The sequence below is a fragment of the Corvus cornix genome, chromosome 10 (genome assembly GCF_000738735.6).
Source record: "Corvus cornix cornix isolate S_Up_H32 chromosome 10, ASM73873v5, whole genome shotgun sequence".
Taxonomy (NCBI): Eukaryota; Metazoa; Chordata; class Aves; order Passeriformes; family Corvidae; genus Corvus; species Corvus cornix.
Genome location: NC_046340.1, coordinates 16,612,123 through 16,640,096, shown reverse-complemented (window position 1 = coordinate 16,640,096; position 27,974 = coordinate 16,612,123). Strand labels below are relative to the sequence as shown.

The window sequence follows — 27,974 nt, the reverse complement described above, 5'->3', positions numbered from 1 at the left end:
CCCCAGAGCCGCGCCCTGGCCCCGCGGAGCTGCGGTGGGGACGGGGCCAGGGCCACAGAAACGCGCGGGTACCGGTCCCCAGGTGTGGAGAGCAGCCCGGACCGCCCGCGGAGTGTGTTGTGCTGTGCTTACAAGGTCACGGAATGCACTCGGTTGGAAAAGACCTCTGAGGTAATCGAGTCCCAGTTTACGACCGAACACCACCTCGTCAACCAGACCATGGCACTGAGGGCCATGTCCAGTTGTTTGTTGAATATCTCCAGGGACGGTGATTCCACCACCTCCCTGAGCAGCCTATTCCTATGTTTAATCAGTCTGTCTGCAAAGAAATTTCTCATTATGTCCAACCAAAAGCTCCCCTGGCGTAGCTTAAGACTATATCCTCTTGTCCTATTACTGATTGCCTGGAAAAAGAACCCGACCCCCACCTGGCTACACCCTCCTTTCAGGGAGTTGTAAAGAGTGATAAGGTCACACCTGAGCCTCCTCCAGGCTAAACACCCTCAGCTGTTCCTCCCAGGACCTGTGCTCCAGACCTTTCCCCAGCACTTTTGCCCTTCTCTGGACCCATTACAGCACTTCAATGTTCTCTCTGAATTGAGGGGCCCAGAACTGGACACATCTCGAGGTGTGGCCTCACCAGTGCCCAGCACAGGGGAAGAATCACACCCCTTGTCCTGCTGGCCACATTGTTCCTGACACAGGCCAGGATCCAACACCAGCAACAACTGAACTGCTGTAGCAGTAAAGGAGACTCAGGGTTTCCCTTACACAGCTGGTATTATTTGAACAGTTCTAACACTGTTAGAGTTGTGTAAATGGTTTCCTCACCAATATATTGATACAAATATGAAAAAATAAATACCTACTCCAACTTAGGTCCATTACATTAATTAATGCCATATATACTGAGGCCTCTGTCTGTAAAACTACAACAGTTGAAAATCATGCAATTAAAATAATTTCACCTGATTTAGCTGATGCACAGGCATTAGTAAATATTTTTACTTGTAACCAGCTTAAAAGAGCTGCATCAGTATACAGCTTGTTTTGCCTTCCAGAGTAATCTTGCTCCAACAAATCAACCTTAAGACGCTGAACGCACAATGCCTGGTGACACAGTCCAACACAGTTACACAGCTTGTATCAACACACTTGGTGGGCGTGTTTAACGCAGTCTTTAGATACAAAACCCAACCAGATTATCTTATACACCCACCCTGCAGAATTAAAAGCATCACAATTTTAACATCCCTAGTAGTTACCCTGAGCTGTGCCAGCTTTATCAAACAAACAAGAAGTGTCTGCCCTCTTAACTAAAATAGAGGCTACACAGGATTTGCCTTATAACTTGCCAATACTTGACAATATACGAGTTTTACAAATGAGTTATTGTTATCATCTGTTACTAAAGAGATACTATCCAATCTGTTATTAAAAGAAGTGATAACTAAAGTATTTCTTGTGGTTTAGAGGTACTTTTGCACATGTAAGTTACCAGTGAACAGCCATAACATTTGCATAAAGAGCAGTTTGGGGTGTTTTGGTTTGTTGGCTGTTGGTTTGGGTTTTTCCCTGGCCTTTTACTACCATGATGATAAGCTTCCAACAATGTGGTTTTCCCTTAAACGTCCCTCTTAAAAAATACATGATGATACATTTCATTCTTCTCTTCATGCAGTATTATCCTATTTCCTGGCTGCAATACTGCTTCAAGAGAAACTTCTTGTACTCCATGACTATACTTGATTGCATTATCTTTTTCTGCCTTAATTTTTAAACCTTTTCCTAACCTATGTGTTCTCTCACATAGTAACATGCAAAGCCACAATTCCAGTCTCTATTGCCTTTGTCATTTCTGTGTTCTTCTGTTTCCTCTCAGCTCACAGGAAGGCTGATTAAATCTCTGTGCTGCGTTGACCTCCAAATAGCTACTTTGAAATCTCTGCAAAGAGATTTCATCAAAATGTCACTAAAAGTACCCCCCCAATCCCAAAGAACAAAATTTCACTACAATATGGAGTGCAATGTCAAGACTAGGCTCCCCTGTATAATTTCTGTGTCTTGCTCCTCCCAATACATCTGTGTGTCTGGACACATTTACTATCTCCCTGGACACGTTTACTATCTCCCTTTGTACCCAGCTAGTGACTTGCTTTGGGGAAAACCAGCTTTTTTTTTTTTTCCCTTATGTTTGCATCATATCAAATATGAGGTGTTCTGAGCACATACCTGCATTCTACAGTAAGACTCCTTGATAAAACTAATGCAATAATAAATGAGGTATTCTGTCAATCTGTCCTGTGGAGATTCAGTTTTGTTGTTTCATTAATGAGAAATATACTTTTATTTTCTTCAGTACAGTGGATATAGAGAACAGAACTATAGCTTCCTGGTTTCTTTACAGTATTTCAGCTTATAAAAATTTCAGATAGGTGCATTTCCCTTGAAAAAAAAATAATAGTAACATTATAGATGGATCTGAAAGCACTTACACCAAAGTATTCACAAAACCCAAAACTTCTTTAGCATTTCTACAGAAGTTTTGGTCTGTCTGTCCTATTCAGCCTTTCAGTGGTTTCCTGGAGTATTGTTGAACTGATTTTACCAGTCGTAGCTTTGGAGTTTGAGATATTAGTATCTGCATGGCATAATAATCTCCTGAGAGTAAATCTGACTCCAGTTGCAATTACCATCTGTGACAGTAATGGTTATGATTCGTTGTGGCTGAGTGGAAAAATAACATAAAAAATAATTCTAGGCTTTATTTGTATTCAGAGAACATTTTGAAATTAAGATATTCTATTGGACACCTGACTTCACTTCTAAGGTTATGTTTTCCTGCCATCCCAGCTATTCTAACACCTTATCTTTCATCATCTGATTACTAAACCCCAGAACTTTAAGGGTAAGTGTGTTTTATCAGAGAAAGAATCACAACAATCTGATGTCCTTCTTCAAAGTGAAATGGGTCTGGTGTGTGAACATCAGGGATGTTCTCCAGTGGTTTGCCTTTCCCACGGGTCAGGAGACAGACGTTAAATGATCTCCCAAAACACTCATGAAGCACCCACACAAACTATCCCTAAATGCTGTCATACTTGTCATACTTGTTCACAGCCCTCTGTTAATCCTTGTTTTGCAATTACTTTGGCATTCTGGTCCTCAAAATATCCTGTGGATGAGAGCAGCACTGGCATATTTACTGATGTTTTGGGTGAACCAGTCTGTGCGCAGGGACCTTCAATGAAGTACATTATAAACAATTTTCTCATCTGTCATTTCAAGTACATTTTAAATCACTATCTCAGAACAAGTCAATTAAAATGCAGCCTAAATCATACCCAAGTCTGTAAACTAGATTCTGTGTGTGTGATAAGACTATTTTAATAAATACATGGGATAGCTTTGCAAGCCATATTGAAGACATATTTATAAAAGTGACTTTTATAATGAGTCAGACTTATCCTTGGTCAGTAATACTAAGCAAATCTCAGCACTGCTAGTATTACTTCAGCATTAGCAGGTGGGAATGCTTCTGAGTGCTCTCATAGCCTTAATGGCCCTGACCAACCTCACCTGGGGCCTCCACCCACCCCCTCTGCCCACGTGGCCCAGGAGCTCCATATAAGCTCAGCCCTGCACTTGAGCTTTCTCGGTTGTGCTTTACTGGTGTAGTCTCTAAAGGTTTGGGTTTTTTGTTGGGCTCGTCTGCTATCCTAATACTTGTCTTGTTGCTTTTGTTTGGGTGCTGTGTGGTGGCTTCTGGGTTTTTTGTTTTGTTGGGGGGGAGGGTTTGCAGTTTTTTTCCTTTGTTAAAGCTCTTGTCCTAGGGAATATTGTAGTGTCTTGGTGTAGCTTGTTCTGGTATTCTACTAGGCTTACTAGGAAGTTTCTATAAGAACCTAGTCCAGGTTTGTGGTGCTAATTTAGATGGGTTCTTTTTGTTCCACTCTCTTGGGTCACAATAAACAAGTGGGTTGTAATCTAGACTTTATATTTATTGAAGTTGTAACTTCACAGACTGAAATTTTTTCTTTGCTCTGCTTGGCTAATGCCTATTTAAGTGTTTGTAAGAAGATTACTAATTTCTTTAGGGTTTTTGTGGTCTCCTCTGGATCATTAGAATTCCATGCTTTTCAAAATCTGTGCAGCCCTCTCCAGTGTCTTTTTAGCTTTAATTTGTGAATCCAATGAACTCTAGCTGATTTCTGCTATTTTGAAACTGAGCTGATTAATTTCTAATTAGTATTTGTACCTAGACTTTTTTTTTCTCTTTAAGCCCCTCTTTACTATCTGAGTTTATTGACAAGGGAGCATATGTTCCATTTATTCACATAATTCTGGATTCTTTAGAGTTTTCTTCAGTATTCGTAGGTATTTTAAACTGTACTGCTTACTTCTGCTGATTTAGTGTCTTCTTGATACCATGGTTCTTGCAATTGCGAGCAGTTAATGGGCTTTATGAAAACTAAATTATTTCTGCTACCTTGAGTCTTATTGCTGTCATCTGACTTCATCAGAGCCACAACTATCTCCTCCCTACCCCCCTTGGGCAACATCCCAAGACCTCCCTGAGCTGAGGGACTGTGGCAGTAAAAGCCCCCTGTGCTACAGGTGGACAAGGGTATAGGGGAAGGAGGATGGCTCTGATTTTCTTCCCAATTACTCACCTCCACTGGTAGCTGCCACGTGTCCACCAGTGGGTGTAAAATAGCATGTGCCAGATCTCGTGTCCAACACCTTCACTGAAGGTCTTGCATGTGTGAGAGGGAAGTGAAATTGGGGATGGCAATTTTGCTGCTTGCCTGGTGTGAATACTGTTTGCCTTTTTGGTAACATCCACTTTATCCATTCCATACCATTGCACTATACCAAACCCACAGTACTACTATGCTGCAACAACCATGTTCTTAATTTACATGGTCTTCTTTATTCTTGTAATAATTGGACCTTTCTGTAAACTTTTCATGGTCCTGCTAAAGATCCAGCTCTGTAAGGAAGTAGGTTATTACTAAGAGGCATTACAGTATTGCTGAATCTTACTCTTTAGATTTTCACAGGAACTTTCAGAAATTATTTTATTAGAAAAGCTTCTCTTTGGATGTCTGTCCTTAAAAAAGATGCTAAAAACTGAAGGGGTCATGTCTGTCTCATCTTATGCTAAAGGCTTACTGTATTCTAGGAAATGCACAGCATTGTAGCAAACTTGTCATGATCTAACAATTTTTCTTAGCTCTACTAATTCTAGTTGTGATAAAAGGACAATGCACTGTCTGTCAAAGTAGCATCAGCTGATCTTATTTAATTTTTTAGCTCTGTGGTTACAAAATACAATATGGAAAAGAAATTGTATTTCTCTTTTATGGAAGTCATGTCTGCAAAAAAAAACCCCAAACTAATCTGCTATTTCTAAATGAGAAAATAAATTTGTGGGGTTAGCATCATTGGTAAGGAGCTCTTGAGACCAAGATGGCAGAAAACAAAGAGGATATTTTGATACCTAAGCTTCAAGGAAACAGCTAGAAGAGAATGAAGGATAGGATTTTAATTCAAATCTGGTTACCACAGAAAATGTCACTCCCAGCAAAGTTAATGGGACACAGATTTGGCAGTGTGGGAGGTCAGGAGACTAAGAACCAGAGTAGCATCCCTCACAGTTGTGTCTGACACTGCACATGCAGTGGCAGGGTCATAAATTGATCCCAGAGTCAATGAGTCTGGCTGCCCTTGGGCAGCATGATTTTCTGATGATTTGTATCATCAGAGAAATTCTGACTCCTGAACAGCAGTGTTTTCTGTAATGCTGTCCCTCAGAAGGGACAAGTTGTCTTTTGGTTATAAGTCTCTGTGGCTTCTGATAAACATATTAACACTTCTGATTACAGCTGAACTGCATTCTGGTCTGATGAACATTTCCAGGTTTTCAAGAGTGCTGCAGGAAGGATCAGAAAATGAACATGAGGCCTGTTGTCCACAAACCCACATCCATGTGATAATTTTCAATATGAACAGAAAGTAGCAGTCTTTGGGTTCCAGGTATTCCTGAGTAGCAATATACGTGCTTTTCCACATTTGTTTTTAAAAACGCCTACTAACTTAGTGTTTATTTTTAGAAATTTGACCCTCTATTGTTTTCTTGTCCATATCCAGAACATAAAGTTTGCTGTACAAATTATACATGAAAATTACACATTTTATTACTGTTTTGAAAACTGAATTCAGCCTTCTAAACTACTTGGCTATTACATGGTGTGATCCAAATTGGATGTGACTTGTATGGAATTATGGTGAACTTTTTGCTTTGTCTGAAATGCATATCATGCAGCAATAATGGGTGTTTTTTCAATTGTCTGTATTTTCAGGATGCTGATAAAGCACTGGAACAATGCCAGGTATTTTAGGAAATGCATTGCTCTTTCCCTGGATCACCAGATGTTACAATATATTAACTGTTTCTGGAATAAAGAGTAATTTTTATTGTACTTCCTTAACTAGGGTAATTCGGTGTTAGACAAAAATCTTTACCTCTGAAATGAGACACGTTGTTAGCACCTTACCTTATACTGCATGTTATCTAAATTATTTGTTTGAAGACATGAAACTGTTTCCTTTTCTTCCTATAATCTCTTTCAATGACTGGTAAGGGCTGTGCCTCGTTTTTATCATGTTGTTCTATTGTTCAGAATTATTGATTATTTATGCTTTATAACAGAAAAAGTCTTTAAAAGCAATGAAATGCAGACTTGGATATATTTAAATGAATCTAACAGATGCATTGTCTGAGTCTTTCTGGTACCAGAGGACAGAGCTATAGTTGACACAGGATTATTTCCTGCTGGAGTTTTGCCAAAGAAAAATTGGCATTGTTTGCACTATTCTTTATTGCAAATCTCCTCTAATGTGTGTTTAATAAAATGTGAACATCTGGGCCCACAGGGTAAACTCCATGTGTCCAAGCAGTGTAACTCTTCCAAATCAATTTTTGTTTGCAAACTTTTCACTCAAGCAAAACCATCCTGGAGTATCCTCTTTGGGGGCCATGTGCTACTTTAGTGCTACTTTAGCACTACTTGGGGTTTGTGGAGCTGAAGTATTAGATAAGCTTTGTTCCTTCCTCTGCTTCCTGTTCAATTGCTGTGCTCTCTTTATGGCCGCATGGGGATTTCCATGGCATGGCCCCAGGCTTCTGCAGGCAGCCAGCACTGCTGTGATTATTGATCTCCACTGGAGAGCCAAGGAATGAAATCATAGGAAAATGGAGCTGTGTTTTGGGGTGGTTATTTCTAAGGTAAGGCATGTGGTAGGCCAAAGTACAGGAAGACATTTGTCCTCTGTACTGGCAGGAAGCTGCTTATGTGGATTCCTTAGTCTGTTTGTTCCTGACTGATGTTTCTGGTGCTTTCCTTGTTACCTTGATGCTTAAGAACTGGGGTGGGTGCTGCAATCAGGTGTAAGGTGAACATTGAGCTGTGAGCAGGAGCAGGTGGGTGTGGAATGGGGTCATATGTACTGCACTTGTGATTCTGGCCTTTTCCACAGCAAGAGGGAAGACCTGCCAAGTGCTTCTGCTATAGTACTTACTGGCCTTGGTTTAAACTAACTTTTCACATACCTGAGAATCTGGTTGGGTGTCTTTCTAGATACTTGTATTCCTGCTGGGTGTCTTGTTGGGGTTTTTTGGTTTTTTTTTAATGTGAACCAAATCCTGAAACTTGCTCAAACAGGAGTAGCAGGAGAAATCTTTTTTTGTTTTTGTTAAGCAGTATATGAACACAAAAGCATAGGTTTTATGTGTTGGAAATATACCAGTGCTTTTGCTCAATGGTGTTTTACTGTATTGCTAACAAATACCTAAAATCTGAAGGGGGGAAAACATAAGGGAACTTCTTCCTCACAGCTGGTGGCAATGCTTTGAATAGTCTCAAGCTCTGAAGGGGATTGCAGTGTGTGGGTGGAATTTTGCTCCATAAACAAAGTGGTTGCATAGAACTATACAATCAGTAACTTAGAGGATAAAAATGAGTTACTGTAAAGAGGGTGGTAGGTTCTTTAGAATCTGTCTTCTACAATAAAGTCTTAGGTCAGTTTATCCAGTGCTATTCAAATGGCCGAAGAATGTATCAGGTTTTTATAATGCTGAAGTAGATCAGCTTTAATAAGGTTTGTGTAGGAAGAAAAGAGCCACTTCTGCCATTAAGTGGGAGACTATAATTATACATAATTCATAACTTCTGCATAATATGTCTTTAGGGTAAATGTGCAAGTGGAGTCCTTGTTGGCAGTGCTGAGCAAGCAACCTCTACCTGTGTGCATGCTCTTTGTGCACATCAGGATGGCCTGTATTTAACTGAAGTGATGTCTAGATCTTGTGGCATTCTTGTTTGCAGAGGCATTTTATAGGCATTTGTGCTAGTGCTGTTATTTCTGCTTCCTGCTCTAATCAGAGCACGGCATTTTGTTCATGCATACAAAACCAGGTTTATAGGAATAACAGTCTCAACCATGTAATTAATCATTTCTGATTATGATTGTCAAATTTATATATAATCAGCTTTTTAGCCATGGGATTAGCAAATTAGATTCTTCCTTAGTAAAATGAAAAATTCATACTTTTCATATGAAATCATGGACAGCACAAAATTAATACAATATTCCATGTAATTTATTTTTTATAAAAATAGATTAGTGCATCCTTTTTGTGTCCTATGAATCCTTATCTTAGACTGTTTCAAAAGTAAGCTGCCTTTTCTGCGACTTCATTGATAAACCTTTTGATTATGGTCTCTTGTTGATGTATTAAGTCAATGATTGAACTGCCTTTTTAAAATTATAATGCAGTTACTAATGAGAACTATACTACTTCTGGCATGCCTGAGGTCTGGGGGGAACATGAATGCAACAGCCATGACTCTTGGTTTTATGCTCAGCTGTGTGACAGCTTTGTGCTTTCTGGTTTTGGGGGATGTTTTAGCTTTGAGGGGTTGCCTTATTTAGGTTCAGTTGCCATATCTCCTGCTGAGTGGTGGGAAATCAAGGATGGCTGGCACTGCTCCTTGTCCCACACTGTGCTTTGAGCACAGGTCCCTTGTATTTCTCTAGGAAGCCACACTGCCAGGGCCCTGTGTTGCCATCAACCCCCTTCTCGGGACATTATTCCCTGAAAGGAGCCATTTCCATCGCTTTTCTGCTGCTGTGTAATGCAAATGAAGTGGGATGCCCTGGGGCGGCTAATGTACCCAGCTATACCACTAGAACAGGGCTAAATATTCCCCAATCTTTTCCATTTTAGAGATCTCATAACAGAAGTCTTCAAATCTACTAATTGTAATCAGGACTTGTGTATTTGGCAGTTTTCCCTTACTCCCTAACCAGCTTTACTGTTTCTGCCAAACCACCCCTTCCTTCCCACAGCTGAACGCTTTGCAAGGCTGGACCTGAGACAGCTTGTCCCAGCTCTGGAAAATGGACCCATGGCTTTCTTCCCTCAGATGTAATGAGTTCTGCAAAATTATTTGGTCTTCTTGGATTGTATTTATCACATCAAGAGCAAAATTTAGTGTTTCAGTGCAGACTTGCATTCCTTCAGAATGGGTTAGTCTTCATTGTGTTATGCTCCTCCTCCTCATCTTGCAGGAAGGGGGACCGAGAGATCTGCAACTTGTGTGGATAAATCCCTGATGCTTTACTTGCTGGAATGTATTGCATATGAACATGCACAATTACGCATTTTGCGGTCAATTGCTAAGAAAAAAGGTATCCCAAAGCAAGGGAGCAGTACAAGTTCTCTTATATCACTCTAGCCTTGTGCTCATGAAGTGTATTGAGGGATTTCTTAAGAGTAGTAAATCTTTTTTAATTATGGAGCGTGAGCTAAGACTTCACTGGGGCATATATCCTAATGGGAACTTGGTCCATACTTAGGCTTTACATGCTGTTCTACACCCTGCATTGTGCATAGCTGGCTTTAGAGTTGGTATTTTTTAAAGTACTCTTTCGAAAATTTGATCATTCAAATAAAGCACAAAACCAGTTCTTTGCCTTTTGAATGCAGTATAGGTGTCTGTGAACATGTGTGTGCATGTATGTGTCTACTTCATTTACCAAAGAGAAGCAATTAGTAGTGACCTTGGTAATTTGGGCAGAGGTGTTTGGTTTTTTTTAATGTAATGCAGCAGATTGCAGTAAGAGTTAAACTCAAGGGGTAAATGGCATGTACTACACATAATTTTGTTTCAACTTTTCAGACAAGATTATTGCTAGATAAATGATTTCTAGTGAGGTGAGAGTATATGCATAGGTAGAAAGCATAGACAGAGTTGGTCTGGGGATTTTTTTGTTACTTTTGAATGAGACTAATCTCTTGGTGCTTGGCAGGGCCAGATCTAGGCACAGGCAAAGGAGGCAGCAATAGGGATGGCAGAATGGGCCCTGGCAGAGCTCTGAAAACCAGCCTGGCAGCTGCTGCTGCCAGGAAAGGGGATGAGACTGTATGAAACAACAGCTACTTCAGGAAAAATGGGTCATGTGGGCCTTTGCTGGATCCTGCTCACTCTTCTGTGGCAGAAAATGCCAGCTCTGGGTGTAATATATGCGCTTCGTCCTCAGGGCAGCACAACTTAGTTTGCTTATTCTGATAAGAAGCCTTAAGCCAGCTCTGGTGGTTGGCTTGCATTCACTGTGTCTTATGAACAGAATGTGTTCAATTACTCATTAGTCACTTCACAAATCAAATAGATACTGCTTTAAAAAACAACTGTCAGGTAAAACTATTGATGAATAGTGGCAGACACCCATGGATATTTACAGACAGACAAAAAAAACTTAGACCCACATGAAATGAACTATGAAAGATTAGCAGAACAACTGAGGAGAAATTCTTCTGTTCCAGCAGAGCAGCAAGTTGTGGGCTCTTATGTGGTGTGCAGACAGCAGAGGCAAGATGGAGAAATTGCTCCAGATGTCAGAGTTGTGGAGAATGCTCTTGTGCTTTTGTGAGCCTTTGTAAAGGGACCTAGAAGTAGCCTGTTCTACATTGGTGGAGGAAGTGAGGGATAGAGAATAAGTCTATGGGACAAAGAATGTCTATGAATAATCAGTCATTAGCAAGTGTTGCTTTTACTTTTTTTTGCAATTCTATCCAGAGGAAATTGTAATAATGTCTCCAATTGTTGCTGAGTCCAATGAGTAACTTTCTCCAGTGGCACACTTCCAACTGTTTTTGTTTTCTGAGATGGAATACTTTTCCCCTGCCCAGAAGGGTCATTTCTTTTGTGGCCACTGAACTGGATTTCCATGTAGGAGTCTGTACTGCAGATTCTCCCAAATAACTAAATATAATAGAGGCTTACTTAAACTGTGTTAGGTGCAGCCACCTCTGTGAGACGAATACTGATGGATTTAGCAGGAATGCTGCTACACCAGGGGTAAAAATTAATTTCCCCTCACTATTGCACCTTGAGGAATGACAGTGAAGTGTCACAATGTACAGCACTCAGTATCTGGGGATAACTCATCCATGCAATTAGATGTCAATTGATCTGCATGTTACAATACTGAAAAACCCCCTACTTTGTTAAATGTATTTCTTGCAGAGCTTCAGTAACTATTGGCACCTTTAGATCCCTTTCCTATTTGTCAGGATTTCTTTGCATTGCCTCTTTCTACCACTCTGACAAAGCTCTGTGTGTCAAATTGTTTATCTAGGCCCTGATTCAGCAGCCAGCATCAGGATTGAATGTCTCAGCAATAGCAGCATAGTCAGAGTTTTACTGTGGCAAAAGTGAAAAGGAAAATCTGGTTATGTTTATAGTGGCATCTTTTTTCTTGGAGGAAAAACAATCCAATGGGCAAGGATTAGTTTTCTAAAGGAGCCCATCACCTAAAAAGGCCAGTAGAACTTTGCTGTGGTTTTGAAATGGCTCAAGTCTTTATGGCATCACTGCTAGTCTGTGTCCTGTCTGTGAAAAAGCTATCTTTTACTGATTGATCCTGCACCTCTTGAAGCTGATGGCACAAATCCTGCTGGAATCTGTGGGGCATTCCTACAGCTTGCTGGTGAGCACTGGCACCACTGCTGTACTGACAAGGAGAAAGTACACAATGAAGTGGAGAGGCAGAGCCCTGTTTTTTGGCTAAGAGGCACTTAAGGTGTTGCTGAACTAAGGCCATAAGATGTGGTGGTATCTGAACCCTGGCCTGCTCTCTCTCTGTGCAAGCATTTAGGGAATCTTAAAAATGGCTGGCATGGTGCTGAAGCAATAGCTACATCAGAGGATTAATTGTCCTATTAGCTGTTTTTTAGAGAGCTGGGAGCTGCAATCCTTGTGACACAATGAGCTGGGCTTTTTCCTTCCACTGCTCCTGAGGTTGCCAGGATAACCTTATAGTGAGGTAGTTGCAGTATTGCAGCAAGCAGTACTAAAACCTACTTCTAAGTCTAAGCACCTGCCTTAGGAATGGTTTTGGCATTCCTTCAATAATATGTAACAGTACCAAACTAGAGATACCACACAAATTAGAAACACAGCCTGCACAGAAATGTTTTGTATCCCTTAAATGTTTAATTCAATTGTATCCTAATATGAATTTACTCTACCAGTTCTAGTTGAATTTTACTTAGTATTACTTTATGCTTACAGAATTGGAATGGTTTAAATATTTCTTAACCACCTAGGGAGGAAGAAGGATCCCTCCTGCAGCGACAGAACAGGCTCTGTAGCTGTGCTTTCCTCTGTCAATGCCAGCCTTTGCCCTCAGAAGCTGGCATGCAAGCTTTGCAGATAGCTCAAGCTTTCCATAGCAAACAGGACTGCAGCTTCTTGTGTATTGTGCATGTTAGGGGGTAGGGAGGAAGTATAAAGGGGAAAAAAAACCTTTTTTTCTTAAGTCTCTTGTTTGACAATAGACTTAAGTAATTATTTAGGAAAAACGTGAGAGATTTTTCTGCTTCTTACCTGCCTGAACAGAACTTTTTCATCATTGTTGACTGCAGCCCAGGAGTAACAGATGAGAAAAGGATTTGTAACTGCACTTTATGTACAGGTTTAGAAATCTGGAATCCATTTTGTAAATGTTATGATGCTCTAGTCATCTTCCACACTCTTGCTAAATTAATGCAGTCTTGTGTGCTTCTGTTACTCAAACACAGGGAGTTGAACAGGGAGGAGGAGGGGAAGGCTGTGCAGTGCTGCAGCTACAATATGAAGTCATCTGTGCCACAGTGATTACCACAGATGTGTGTGCCCCAAACACACAGCAGAAAGGACAGCTGCCTCTTTGCCTAGGAGAGAGTAAAAGGAATGTCACACCATGGGAATGGGACATGGTAGGGCAGCATCTCTTGAATATGCTTGCAGTGGTTATATCTCCTTTCTGTGAGACAGATATTGGCCTTATATAGGATTGGCCAAGAAAACCCCCCAGAAAATAGAGGTTGGTACTTGCTTTACTAGTTTGTGAGTAACTACAGAAGTAAGCTGATACAGCTTTCTTTTAGAACTCAACCTCTTCAAGTAATTGAGCATGTTCACTGTAAGTAGGAGCAGCCTTTTTGTGTTAAGATTTACAACATAAAATCATCTTACACTTGATATTCACCCTTGTTTTCCTCTTTCTGTGCTTTGCACTCTGGTAAGGCAGGTTTCCATTTGCTCAGCTGAAAGCTCTCCAAAGCTGGGCCTGCAGTCTGTTGTGAGCTAAGAACAACAACCAGGGTTTTGCATTACCATAGGGCCTTTGTGTTGAGGCACTGCAGGGTACAGAGAAAATGATTACCAGGTACTGAGATAATGCCACCCTCAGACAGGGGGGCATATGCACAGATCTTAAATGAGTGTTTCAATGAGTGTCAGAAAGTTAAGAATGACATGTAACAAGGGGTCAATCCAGGATGCAGCCTGCTGGTGGCTGGGGTCACTATTGCTTCCCTGTTTCTAAGATAGGTTGTGTGTCCTCAATGCAGCCATCTTCAATGTTATTGCTTCAATCCTCATCCTATAGACCTGGGATATATCAGGCTTCCACTGGGACTCACTTCTCACTTACCTGAGAAAGCCATAAGTCAGATTTCAAGCTAAACTCAGATGGGAATGAATGCTTCTTGCAGTGAAAAAGGGGAAATGAGGGCCAAATGAAAATGCTGTAGTGACTAAATGCTTGAACAAGATGAAGGTACTTCTGAGTACATGAAGGACTAATGTTAGTGGGGAAATTGAATTTCAAGCTACCATTTGGTTGTATTGTACCAGAATTAATGGAAACTGAAGTGATGAACACAAATTGTTTAGTCTTGATCAATAAAATCTGTAATTTCACCCTGAAGTTTAATTTCAGCTCAGCTCCATGAGGTTCCGTGTTAGTAACTGGCTTTCTTACTGGAATTTAAGGAAAAGGCTAACCCTGTAACACTTACTATTTTAGGGGTAAAGGCTTTGACAGGGCTGGTCCCTTTGAATCTCCAGTTACCAGAACCCATCCATGCAGACATACAGCTGTCTCCTTAAGTCTCAAAGGCTATGCTGCTCAGATAGCAAGGAGGGCAAGGCCCAAGGGCTGAAGATTTGGTGGCTTTCTGCACATCCTGATCAGTGGTTAGAATTGCCAGTAGCTTGTGAGGGATGTTTTGGTGTCTTTTCAGGAAGTACAGATGTTCACATTGCAGTACTCAGATGGAGGCTGTTGGGTGAGGTGTGTCCTGACTAAAAGTCAGGGAAGGGATTGGAGAGAGCTGGCTGTTTGACCAGATGTATCTGGGGAAATGGTGTGTGGCTGAAGTCAGTACATGTTTTGCTGCAGATTTTAGTGAGAGCTGAACAGCTGAGGGGCTGAATTCAGGAAGGCATGGAACTGCCTGTGTAGATAGACTTAAGTGGTTCAGACTGTAAAAGCACCTGAGCTGTAAGTGCAAGTCACATAATTCCAATGTCATTTAAAATCTCATTTCAGGAGACCCTACTGATTGTTGATTCCCATCACTGAGTGTGTATGTTTTCAGCTCTCACTGCACACTTAGATCCCTTTGTGCTTTGCCTTTCTGAGAGCAACTGTAAGCACTTTCCACTGAGCTGCTTTGCTTAGGTCTTATTGAAGGACAGCAGAAATCCCAATCAGCTTAGAGTCCACCCAGGTGTCCAAACTTCCCCCCTGTGCCAGCCAGGCTGTCCCACTGCAGGGAAGAGCTCTCCAGCATTGTAGTACAGGTACAGTCCAGCCCATCACAAGGTGCTTCCCAGTTGCATGAGACTGGAGATGTGCAACAGCAGTGAGTGCTGGGAAAACAGCTGTAAACTGGTTATAGTTGGAAATAGCAAATATATTAGACAAGGAGTGGGGGAAGAAAAGGGAGAGTATAACATTAGATTCTCTATGCATTTTTGACTGTGTAGGATGTCAGTTACAACTTTGTGGTTTTGCAAGGAAATTTCTGCTGCTTCAGAAAACTTGGCCACAGGGCAACAGGGTCAACCAATCTCACAACTCAAAATCCCTTTTTGGCTCTTGGACAGGTTTTGCAGATGGTTCTTGTGTGCTTAGACACTGCTTCTGCTAAGCAATTCAGTGAGGGAATAGTATCCTCCTGCCCAATACTGACATACAGCCCTTCCAATGGGGGGAGCTATGCTTATCACCAGTTCTGAGGTTTTTCATGTAGAATGTTTGAGAGAAAGCAATCCCAAATAAAACCCATGAGGTAAGATGCATTTTGTTTATACTTGCTAGTTGGAATCATGTCAACAGTGAACAGCTCTCAAGTTTTTGTGGGGACTTTAATACTGGGATGCAAAGTATATTGTGCTACCAGAGCCCTGTTCAACACCTCAAGCAAGCCTGTGTACGGGGGAGTATCTTTCCCAGGAAAGAGCATTACTTCAGGGAGCATGGCCACCTCTGTGTTTTTGCAATAGCAGGTTCATTTCCTCTATGACAACTTAGGACTGGGTTTGTCACATCATCAAGCAGTAGAAAGCTGTGATTGTTATCTGCATTTCTACAGCTGACTTGTCAAAAGATGTTAAAATTAAGCTGACACACATCAATGCTTTTGAGAAAGTTATGCTCCATTATTGGTAAAGTCAAGGACTGATGTAGTGAGTTGAAAAATCATGTAGATGATGCAGTGTATATCTTTATCTCCCTCACTTTTAAATGAGATATTCAAGACAGAGCAGTGAGCTCTTACCATCTTGCCTTTTGGCAGATTTTTGATGCATTGATTGCTTTATAATTTCTTATTCTATTTATTGGTTTATAAAATTTCCAGTTCCTTGGCTTGCTTTGTGGATATTGTTAAAATCAGAAGAAGGTTCAAAAAAACTGCTAGGGATGAACAGATGTGGTCATGGGCCTGAATCATTTTGGGGACTCTAATTACATGTCTACAGTTTCACTGAAAAAACTTATGTAAAACATTGATTGCCCATGATCTTAAATTTTCTTCTGAGTTTGTTACATGCCCTGATACCCTGCAGAAAATTAAAGCATCTGGGAAAGCAAAAAATCCCTCTTCTTTACACTGAATTTGCAAAAATGGGAACCAACAGCTGTTTCAGAGCCAAAAACTAAAAAGCATGCAGCAGGTGGTACCATGCATGTATGTCTAATTGCAATCTAACAGTCTGCAAGCTAGCTACCAAATAGTGAGAAGTGAGATCATAATGTGGGCAGAGAAGAGGAGTCAAGACAATGGGAAAGTGAGAGAAATAGTTTTGGCCCAGGAAATTAGTATCTTTATAGAGGAGAGAAATGAGTGTAACTAAGAGCAGTGAGTTAGGATATACTTTTGTTTTGAAATGTCCTCTTGATTCATCCCTGTCTAGAAAACTGGCTATAGGTGCCAGAAATAGTGGGGAAATGATGGCATGTCTGGTGCATGGCTCAGTATAAGTAAAGCTGATGGGCTTTGTCAGGTGAGATGCAGCTCATGGTTCAGAGGCTCACATGGAGCAGTTGCATGTCTGCTTCTGGGGCTCCTTTTACATTCTTTGTGTATCTGTCTGCTCACACCTACTTTGGAGGATCAGATATATGAACAGCCCTTTTCATTTCCTCAGTAAGGAGCTTTCTTAAAGCATTGTATTTCTATGGTGTGGATCTCAAGTGCTCCAGTGAAAATGATGTTCAGGATGGATAGAAAGACTAATGTGGGTAACTCTGGAGTCACGCTTGCTAAGCTGGGTCAAAAGGAGTATGGCATAGATCTGTCATGTGATTCTCTTCTCAGTTGTGCAGTGCAAATCTGAAGCTGGATGGAGAAGGTGAAGCCATCATGACTGAGGGGAGGGAGTACTAGCCTGTTCCCAGCTGCTTTCTCTCCAGAGGTCTGATGATGATTTATTTTAATGCTGTTTTTCACTGACACCCCCCACAAGGTATAATTTGTTTGCGTTTTATGTGATCAGATCAATCTTCTGTCTTATTGTCAGCTATTCTCTGATAGTAATCCTCAGTTCTTTCTTTTAATGATAGCTAACTGTACAGATTAACCATAAGGGATTTCTTTGACTGGAGGACATGTGCTACTAACTTAAATTGATTTTTGGAAATGCCTTTCCAGAATTTGACTGGGCAGCACACTGAAGGCAGTTTGAAAAAGATATAAAATTAAAGCATTCAGTATAATAGCACAAGCCTAAGAGTACTTTTTTCCCTTGTCTGGCACTCCTTTCAATGGGTGAAATGTAATCCTGCATAGTCCCAATAAGATCATGTACCTCTGAAACCATCCTTGAAGGCCTTCTATCAATGTAAGTGTCATAACAGCTCCCTGTTGCCAGGGCAGTACTTCAAAAATGAGAAGAAAAATCCACAAACCTGTAACTTACTTTGCATGTTTCCTTTAGAAAACTTAATTAAGCCCAGGGTCACTAAGGTTCCTCACAGCTTCCAAGGGGCTTTGTCTTAGATCTAATCACAAGCAGAAGAGATCTGAATTATATTCTTAGAGGAGAGCAAACTGTTGAAAGGTGAAGCTGGGCTGTTGTTGATGACTTTAAGTCTGCCTGAAAGAGCTGATCTTTGAATGGACAATGTGGGCTAAATATTTGGGGGCTGAAGCTCCTCTGGCCTTATTGCCACTTTAGCTGCTTTTGAACTTAATAATCTTAAAGGTCTCTTCCAATCGAAATCATTTGTAATTTAATGAATCAGTCTTTGTTGCTGTAGGAAAGTTGCTGAGCAGTAAATTGTGAAGTATAACATTTTGATCAGTTGTTCTTCCCGATTTCTGCAGTAAGCAGCAATTAAGAGCAAACAGCACAGAGTGAGAGTGCTGCTACCATGGAGCTCAGTATTAGGAATAATCAATGCAAGGGTATCAGGCTTATTAGTGCCTGGGCCATTTGCTGGCCTGCAGTTTGCTGATGAGTTCTGCTTAATTAAAAGCAGAAGGGACAAGTTGATGGCTTTCTGATCCTGGCCCTACTGTCTGAGAGGGCTGATGAGGCAGACACTGCTCTGGCACAGAATAGAAGAGCAATCTGTCTGGAGGCCAGAGATGGGATTTTCTCTGTGAAACAGCAGCTTTCAGGTGTGTTTTGCCCCAGAGACACATGAGAGGGGCTGGTCCCTGCCCTCAGCTGATCATCTGCATAATAAATTAATGTCAGGGATAGAAAAAGACTGCTGTGCAGGAAGCTTATAATTTATTAATGTGTGAGGAAAATATAGAACCTGCTGGATCACCTGACTGGTTTCAGACTCAGCTCTGAGGATGGTGCTGCCCATCATGAAGGAAGAGCTGTCCTTCCTACAAGTATGGCCTGGAAAAGGTATCCCTTCATGTCTCCCCTTTCTCCTCAAGGAGCTCCTTGTAAGACTGGTGCTAGAAGAAGCATTTTCCAGAGCTTTCATTGTATTTGTTATTTTAATTGAGACAAATTAATGGTGAAAGAGACTTGTAAGTGCCAGGAAACAGAGGAAAGCATCTTTTACTTTACATACTTGGGTAGCAAAAAACCCCGCAAGTGTCTTAACAGCTGAAGTATTGGGTTCTCCTTTTGGGTGTGTGAAGCTTCAAGTGAAACATGCACTACAAGTAAACTGCAGCCTGTTTTCTCTTAAGCACTTGGGGTGGAGGAGGTTCCCAGAACACAAGTGCCATGTGTTCCACATTGCCTGCTCCAGCAGGAGCCTGCTGGCCCTGGGGCATGAGGGAGGGAGGCTGAGGCAGGATTCAAACTTCAGGCTTGCCTCAGGGGAATGAAAGGGTGAGGCAGCTAAACAATAAAGGGTTTAATATTGTCCTTCCCACGTAAGCAAAGCTTCTCACCGTGAAACAATTTTTACCAAGTTCCAGAGAATGTTATAGCCACATGATCCTATGTCTACTTTTCCGATGGGAATATGCATGTGACAGCAATAACTGTGAATTATTTTCCTTTATACAGTAATATCTGGCCATATGTTTAAACTCTGTGTTTGGTAGCAGTAGTTAAACAGTTTGTTTTCTCATGCCTATGGATTCCTGACTTAGAAGGAATTTTGTCAAGGAAAATCCTTGCATTTCTGCCACTCTTCTTGCTTGCTGCTGTGAGCCAGTGTTCTTCAGGCACTTTTAACCTAATTTGCTACACATCTCTGGTTGTAAACCATTAGTAGCAGATATTTAATGTGGGAGTGCTGGGGTGTGATCCCCACAACATGCCCCAGAGCTGCTGCTTTATCCCAGGATATAATTACAGTATCCTGTGACTTTTCTTCTAATTTTCCTTTAAATGAAATTTAAGGCATTCAATTTCCTCTTGGTAACAAAGAAACAAAGGGTAACAAAACCCTCTTCCTGTCTGTTTTCACCCTTACTGCTCCCAAAGACCAAAGCCAGCACCTCCACAAAATCCTGAGCCTTTTTCCAAAGCTGCCTTAGGTCTACAGGGCTCTTTACATTGATTCCTGGAATCAGATTCTTCCTACCAGTAATGGATTAATGTTTTTTTTTTCTCCCCACCACTGATAGTCCAAGGGACTGTTGTTGTCCAGATATTATTTGGGCATTAGGAGCTCTGAGATAAGGGAGGGAATCATAAATCATCTGTATGAAGCTTTGCAGGGTCAGTGCCATAGCAGGCCCTGTTTTTTTAAATGGAAAATAAAAATGGCACATTATCTCATTTCTGAAAATACTCCTGCAGAAACACAACTTAGGAGACAGCCACAATCTAGAAATGTGGGACTTTTAGAAAAAAACTATCCTTCTGTACACAGAAATGCTGAGGACAGTCTAAGGGTGAAGAGTCTAGCTTTGAGCTTTGCTTTGAAGGTTGAACTTCTGTGTACCAAAAGCAATGTCTGTGTCTTAACGAGATGCTGCTGGATAGTGAAACTACTCTGAAATGTATTCCACTTAAAGGTGTAACTCTCATGACTACATGTCCTACCCATCACGATATTGGGGCCAATTCCACCAGTGTGCTGTGCCACCTTCAGGTAGAAGAAATGTTCAACTAAATGTTACTCTTCAGAGGATACCCTTCAGTTATTTGTGAGGGGCTTTTTTTAATGTTTAATTTGCAATGACTAGGTGAGGCTGCCTGGAGTGGCTTGTGGCTTTCACTTGCTGGTAAGCAGGAATGTTTCCCAGTCAAATCTGAAGTCAAAGTCTAGATGAAATCTGAAATAAACAACTACAGATTCACTGTCTATGATCTGGAGAGGAGGAAGTCATCTGGCTTGCTGTTTATGTACTTTACACACCCTTCCATGAGCAGCATTAGGATCCCTCTATGAGGCAGCTCCGGCAGCAGAATTCCCTACCTAGTTCTCAATCTATCTCCCACTGGGGCGTGGGGCTGGGCCCAAGGGAGGAACAACAGTTTCCACACACAGCTCCTTGGAGCTGGGCTCTGCTTGTGGGCTCTCACAACCCATCACAGTATGACTGCATGGCCTGCAGGCAACTGCACTTGTTGTTAGGGCTGAACTTAGCAACTCTCCTCTTGCAGTGACACCTCAGTCTTTGTAGCTCATGGCATGGAAAATACAGGGAAGTGATGTCTGCCAACACACCTGTTTTTGAAGTGTTAAACACTCCCAATCAAGATCCAGCATGTTTTGACAAGGTGAATTGTCCTTTTTGAAATGTCCTTGGCTTGCTGCCTTGTTCCTTCTCATGAGCCTTATTTGTTACCAGCAGGTTGCTGCTTCAACACAGACATGTCATCTGGTGCCTTTAAGCTTCATACATACTGTACTTGCAGGACACACTGCAGCCAGCCAGGAAGTCCTGAAAACATGAATTTCAGGAGCATTACAGAGAGATCTTTCCTCTCCTTTTCAGTTTAAGGTTGCTTTGGATGTGTGCTCTTTTGGGAAGGACTTCTGTGGGTGTGACTGGGCAGGGAAGAAGGTTATTAAGAAGTGCTTGTTTAATAAAACCTGCCAGAAAGTGTTTTGCAGTGCACAGATCAACCCTGCTGTACTTTTGGAAATCAAAATCACCTTTTACAAGTTTCTGCATGACTGCAGGAGTATAATATGGCACAGCTGTGGAGGAAGCTCTTGATATTGTTATTTGTGCAAATCGTGGGGCACAGCATGTGGTGTCTAACTTGACAGTTTTAGCCTTGTGTCTTGAAGGAAGATGGCAAGCAGGGAAATCCTAGGAGTTATTCCTCAGAAGAGTAACTATTGACATTGTAATGCCTGGTTAAGGTGCTAGTAGTAGATAATTATCCATTTGCTGACTCATATAGTCTTCCTTTGAGGCATAAAATGATGTCTAAAATGATAAAAAAAATCAGCACATAGATCCATAGCTTTTCTCAAATTTGACATTTTGAAATGGGTACAAAAAATACATTCTTTGTATGGACGAACATAGTGCCAGGACTGTGTACTAGGAAATGAAATCCGTTTTCTTCTTTTTCTCTTTAACCTTGATAGAAGTGATCCTTACTGATTTTAGGGTTTGTGGAGACTTTTTTGTTTTGTTTCTTTTTACAAAGCCTCATTTTTATTTGAAAACAAAAACTATTTTAGCTTTTATCTTTCATATTTAAATTTACTTTGAGCACAAAGAAGATGGAGAGAATATCTTTTCTCTCAGTATGTGTGATTCACCTTGCAGATGTCAATGTAACTTTATATGGAATGAATTCATTTAGGTTACATGAGAATTACCATCAAATTAAACTACATTAGGCATGGGACCAAACTGCAGAAAATACTCTTCTGAAAGGCAGCAGTTTGCCAAGCCTTGACTGAGAGTCACATGTGCCTTCAAAGTTGGAGCTGTGCAACACAGCTCAAAAATCCCTGATTTTTTTCCAGAAGCAAGCAGTCTTCCTATTGTTGTTTGGGGTTTTTTTTTGGTTAGGTAATCTCACTTTTTTTTGTCTTCCTTTCTCAAGCTAGTTCCAATCTTCTTTAGGATCCTTTCATCAGCATACCTAAACTGCCCAGGCTGTCTAGTAAACCCTGTGGTGCTAGGAAGTCTGCTCCACTTTGCTGTTGAATTTTTATCCTAGTTATCTATGGGTAGAAACTTGCTTTTTTGGGGAACTGAGTGGAATTAGGAACAGCATACCTTTCTTGGATTTTTGCATGGCAATTCTCAGCTTCTCTTCACAGGACCATGTAATATGCCATCAAGAATGAATTCTTCAGTTCATACCTTTAGAATTTTACAGTTCACGCTGCTGTGACACAAGGTACTTGAGATCCTTGGCATGAAGTCCCCAGGTGCCTCAAGGACCCTGCAGCTCCTGAGCTCTTGCTGCCAAGCAGCATTTGGGCATCTGTTCATTCGTTTGTTCATTTAAAGGAGCATGGACATTTCTTGTAAAGCTATGCAGAAACTTGTCTTTGCTGCTGAGATAAAATATAAACTACTCTATGATACAAAAAAAGAAAGCCCAAGTTGTTAGATTAGTTTTGCTGAACCTCTGTTACTACTTTGTATTACTATACAAGTAATGCAGAATGATTTGGCCATTGATTTAGGCAAGAAGTGGTGAGCAGTCTGCTGACAGATATCTCTGACATTTGTCAAAGTGACAGGAAAGAATCACTGTGCTATATGCAGTCACTGTGCTGTATTTGCTCATGATATCAAATCATGAATCTCTAACAAAAAAAATGTATCTAAGTACCTCTCAGTTGACTGAAGTCTTCTTTCAAGAAGCTACAGCTGAATTACTGCTGCATTCTTTAGGAAAATAAAGCTGAACTGGGTTCTCTATTCTCACAAAAGCTTGAGGGAATTTTGGATATTTAAGTAATATAGTGCACAGCCGTTGCTGTTGCTTTAAGAATAGCAAACTATTATGTGCTGTCTCATCCATGGCTGGCATTCACCTCTCCCCCTTTCACAGCAAAGCCATGAGTTTTTTGTTTCTTATCTTTCCAGTCATTTTGACTGGGCAGGGAGTGTTCCTCCTCCCCTGGTGCCTATTCTCTAAAGGCTGTCAGCTCCTGCAGCTCTCCTGCCTCTCTACCCCCTATAAACCACTGAAAGGGTTCTCCTTGCAGTTCCAGGCCCTTGAACCAGTCAGCTTCAACCATGTTTTGGATACCGATGTATTTACCCCGGACACCCCCGGCCTCCCGCAGAGGCGGGGCCGGCAGGGACTGCCCGGGACTCGTGGCCAGGACTTTCCTGAGCCGGGCCACTGTGCCCAGTGAAGTCCGAACGGCAGGAGGTAAGTAATATCAGTACACATGAAGGAAGACTCCCGACTTCCTCCTGTGTTGGTAGGAGATTCCATTTTGTTACAGCTTTTCCAGCCCCTGGCCAGACCCCAGGGTTTCACCTATTGTTGGTACAGGGGTTGTAATAAAGCCTCTTGCCACGAATTATATCCGGTTTAAAAGTGGATTACTGCAGACACGCTTTTTTTTTATAGCAACAGGAAGCCTTGTTGGCAGCATATTTTAATAATGCTCTGAAGCTAATCAAGGAAAAAGAAATTGTTCTGAATACAGGAAGCTACATATACACATCTGAGTGCCTATTTCCACGGGGGAGGTACAAGTGCTTAAGTGTTGCTGAACTCCCAGCACAGGAGCAATCTGTTAAATGGCTATAAAGTGCAGGCTTTCATAGGAAGGGGAGGATACACCACCCAGTGTAAGGCACCTGCTTACTCTTTACAGTCACCGGAGGGAGACAGGCAACTGTGATCAGGAGACTCTGATCACCTCTGGAAAAGCCCCTAACTCTTTTCCCTGACGATAGAAGAAGAGTAAAGAGACTGAAGAGAAATCGTGTACTGGTAACAGGGTAGCTATTTTATTTCATCACTGCCTGATGCTAGCTGTGAACTTAGCACCTGAAGCTGGTTGCCATGATTGCTGTGTATGAACTAGTTCTGTGATTTGTTACTGGAGGCACTAAGGTTTCCACTAAAAAGCTACATTTCCTTAATTTTTCTCCATGTTTAGAGTAAAATTTTTCTTTGGTATTAAAGGCAGAGGTGTATATATTGGAAAAAGCTCACTTACTCTTTGGAAACTATGTGGTATGTAACACAGAATATATAGTATGGTATTACCTGGTCAGAATGGATAACAGCTAGATGATGATGCACATACTGCTTCCCAAAGGAGAGCATCCCAGTGTCTCCAGTAACTCCTCTTACTGTGCTGCTGAAAAGTCTTATCGGCTGGAGAAAGTGCAAACCCTCTCCAGAAGCCTCTAAACTAGGTTGGAGATGATTTGGAGCACACCCACATCAGTAAGTTCATTTAAGTAAACTACAAGAGCTCCTACAACTGGAATGTCGCTGGGATGTTTGGGGTGTCCTGAACCTTTTTACAAAGCACGGCAGAAAGAATTTTCTCCAATTTTTATGTCTAGCGGATTGTTATGCAAATGAATCTTAACTGGTATAAAACAAGCAGGAGAGAAGCAGGGCTTTCACCCAGAACATGTGTTACCCAACTTAATCTTTCAGCAGGTTCAAAATGTTCCCTGTCCCTGTTGCCCACAGGATTTGTTTTCTCTGAGCACATCTCGTCTATTTCAAGCACTCAGTAAACACGCACTTTAGCTCTTCAGTAGAAAAGGGAAGAAGAATATTATTTGTCTGCTTTCCCTGTGTTATAGGCTTCAAACGAATCTTTAGCTAACCAGTCTGGCAGGCCTTCCTGGCTTTGCAATAAAGATTCCTATCTGCAGCTAGCAGAATAATTATAGAGTTTGCAGAGGTCCGTTTAAGCTCTGCTGCAGTGGTGAGGAAGTTCATCGATCCCACCTGGCTCTGTGCAGGGTCTGTTAAGCGTCACGCGTGCCTGTGTTTTTGAGACGCTGCGTTTCAAGGTGCCTTGCCAAAGCATTTTGTGCCTTGTCTTTTTCCTCGCTGCATCTGCATTCCCGTTTCTGTTGTTGCTCAGTATCAGCGGTAAGAACACTGTGTCAGGGCTCCGTCGTTTCGTGTTCTTTGCAACGAGGGGGTGGACACACATTCAGATGTAAAAGGGCACCAAAGTTCTTTACAAATGAGCTTGAAAACCGCAACCCCCACTTCTGACGCTGGAAAGCTCCTGGGCTCTCCAGAAGAAAAGAATCCCCAAGACAATGTTGCTTTCGTCTTGGGTGTGTTAGTTATCTCGAAACACCTCGGGACGCCTCTGTAAGCAGATATTAATCGAAAAGAAACTGGGCGCAGGGGAAGGACAAGGGGCTGGGGGCCGGGCGCGGGCAGCCCCGTCCCCCCGCGCTCGCAGGCGAGTGCCAAGCGCCGGGCGCAGCTGCTGCTCGGCGGGGGCGAAGGGAGACCGTCCAAAAGCTCTTTCCCGTGAGAGGCCCCTTTCGCAAGTCCCTCCCCGTTGCTCCGGGCATGGCCCCGGTGCCCAGCAGCGTCCTCTTGCAGGCCAGCTGCGGCGCTGCTCTCCCTTCTCTCCGCGGGAGAGTAGGAGGTGCGGGCGGCAGCCCCCGCCCCTTTCTTCCCTCCCTCCCTCCCTCCGGCAGCCCTTTCGCTCCCTCGGCCGGCGGCGCGGCTACAAAAGAGCAGGCTCGGAGCGGGCTGCTCGGTCCTGGTTAGAGCTGCTGAGACCGAGCCGGGGCTGCTGGAAAGAGCAAGGCTTGCGCTTGTCAAGGTACGTCCTCTACTAAGGGAGAAGCACGGTAGGGATTATGCGAGAGGGACGTTTTCCTCTGCTAGTAACTCGATGCTCTGTTCTCTCTTTAGTGGTTTAGTTCCGTTTCTTTGCCATTTGACTTCGCTAACCGTAGTGTGCTGGGCAGGGGCTGTTTTGAACATGGGCATTGAATGAGCCTGTGCTAGTCCTGCCTTGAATGGCACCCTCCGTGCCTTGCTTGGCTGTAATGTGTCCAAGAAGGATGTTAGTGAACCTTTTCCTTTCTGTGCGTCTGCAGGTGGATTTGTCCTTCAAGCTTTTCCCCTTTGAGGATCTCCTGCCCAGCTACAGTGATGTGGTTCTTGGAAAAGATAAGAGCCTCACATGAAAATGGAAATCTCCCCACCTCTTCCTTCCTGGGACTGCCACACGGCCAAAATCTGCCAGAAAAAGCCCGTCTGGGAGCTTCTGCTTTTCCAAATGTGCTCACTCCTGACAGAATCCCTGAATTCTGCATTCCCCCTAGGCTGACCAGCTCTGGCTCCATCAAGGGCAGTGGCTTTCACCAGGATCGCAGTTCAGTGAATGCAGCTCTTACTTCTGATTATAGCCCCAGGTCTTTCCCACATCTTATTCAGGTGGAAAGTGTTGAGGAGGAGATCACAGCCCTGGAGGAAGAAAGCACCAATGCGGACCCACAGTCCCAAGCAGCACTCTCGCTGCCCCACTTTGCCAGAGCCCCCACTTCCTATGGCTTCTGCACTTTGCTGGAGAGTCCCCACACCCGGAGAAAGGAGTCTATCTTCCATGGTGATCCACGTGGTGCTCTGCCCAGCCTGAAGCTGTCTCGATCCAGAGCTAACACCTTCAGTGGCAAAGGGAGTATGTCTAATCCCATTGCTATCAGCTTTGCTTCTGTGAGACTGCCTCCCAAGCACCTCTCTCTGCGAAGGCAGGGTGCCTGTGACAGTGACACTGCCTCCTCCAGTGATTCCTCTCCTTTCAGTTCTCCACTTCTGAGCAGGTCACCTCCCAGACCCTACTCCCTGACCAAAGCACAAAGTCAGGAGGGATTGCTCTGCAGAGCACTAAAAGCCAAGAGCAAATCTAGTATGGCCAGGAACAATTCTCTCTCTACAGAGGAGAGCAGCTCCACTGATAACAGCCCCAGTGCCATGAGGAGGGCTTCAGAGGGGCTGCTTGGCATGCGGAGCTTTAGCACCTCCTGTTCTCCCATCTTCCCTCTGGACCTGACCCACAGTCGGGAGAGACTGGTGGGAGAGAGCACCGTGGTGATGGACAAGGGAGGTGTGTTGAGGCTGTTGGCTGAATACTGCTCAGAGAACGAAAGGCTGCGGATCCGCCTGATCAGTGCAGAAGGTTTATATGATGATTCTGTGGAGCCTAAAAACATAAACTGCTGTATCTCCTTCTCCCTGGTGCCAGGAAAAACACAGAAGCAGAGAAGCACAGTTATAAAGAGAAGCAGGAATCCCATCTTCAATGAGGACTTCTTTTTTGATGGCGTTGCAGCAGAAGAGCTGTACAGCCTCTCTGTCAGGATGAAAGCAACAAACAAAGGGTGCAGTATGAAACGGGATTATACCTTAGGAGAACGGGAATTGTCTTTAACGAGTATGTTGTCAGTGTAATGTTTCAAATATTCAAACAAATTGTCTTCTGAAAGTTTTCTACTAAATAAAGTTTTGGGTTGACTTTTATGTGGTTTTTTTTTTTTTTTAAGAATACTTAAAAGCACTGCCTTGCTTGGTGTTACTGTCATGCTCTTGTGCCTTGTTTTGCTGTTTAACACTTCAGTGAGGTATTTGGTGTTAAATGGAGGCTGTGGAGAAGACCTGCCTGTAGAGTAGGACAGGAGAGGGGAGAAGGGCTAGTTTGCCTTTAGGATAAAGGATTAGGCTGTTACCAAGTCAAGGCTGTTCTTGTTTATAGCTTTCAGG

At 42.4% G+C, this 27,974-nt stretch overlaps 1 protein-coding gene across 3 annotated transcripts; it reads left to right on the top strand.

The window, feature by feature from the left end:
* The first annotated feature begins 19 nt into the window (after window positions 1–19).
* LOC104683799 (C2 calcium-dependent domain-containing protein 4C-like) lies at window positions 20–27,734 on the top strand. 3 transcript variants are annotated; one of them, XM_019280865.2, is made up of 2 exons: window positions 20–171; window positions 26,312–27,734. In XM_019280865.2, exon 2 carries the CDS (start codon window positions 26,367–26,369, stop codon window positions 27,663–27,665), a length of 1,299 nt encoding a protein of 432 aa, XP_019136410.1. In that variant the 5' UTR covers window positions 20–171; window positions 26,312–26,366; the 3' UTR covers window positions 27,666–27,734. The 3 variants fall into 3 exon arrangements, with proteins under 3 accessions (XP_019136410.1, XP_019136409.1, XP_010389076.1); XM_019280864.2 differs by lacking the exon at window positions 20–171 and adding an exon at window positions 23,075–23,633; XM_010390774.3 differs by lacking the exon at window positions 20–171 and adding an exon at window positions 25,906–26,031.
* The last annotated feature ends 240 nt before the right edge of the window (window positions 27,735–27,974 follow it).

Coding starts and splice junctions, on each gene's coding strand:
- LOC104683799 (XM_019280865.2), top strand. CDS start 26,367: ATGTGGTTCTTGGAAAAGATAAGAGCCTCACATGAAAATGGAAATCTC.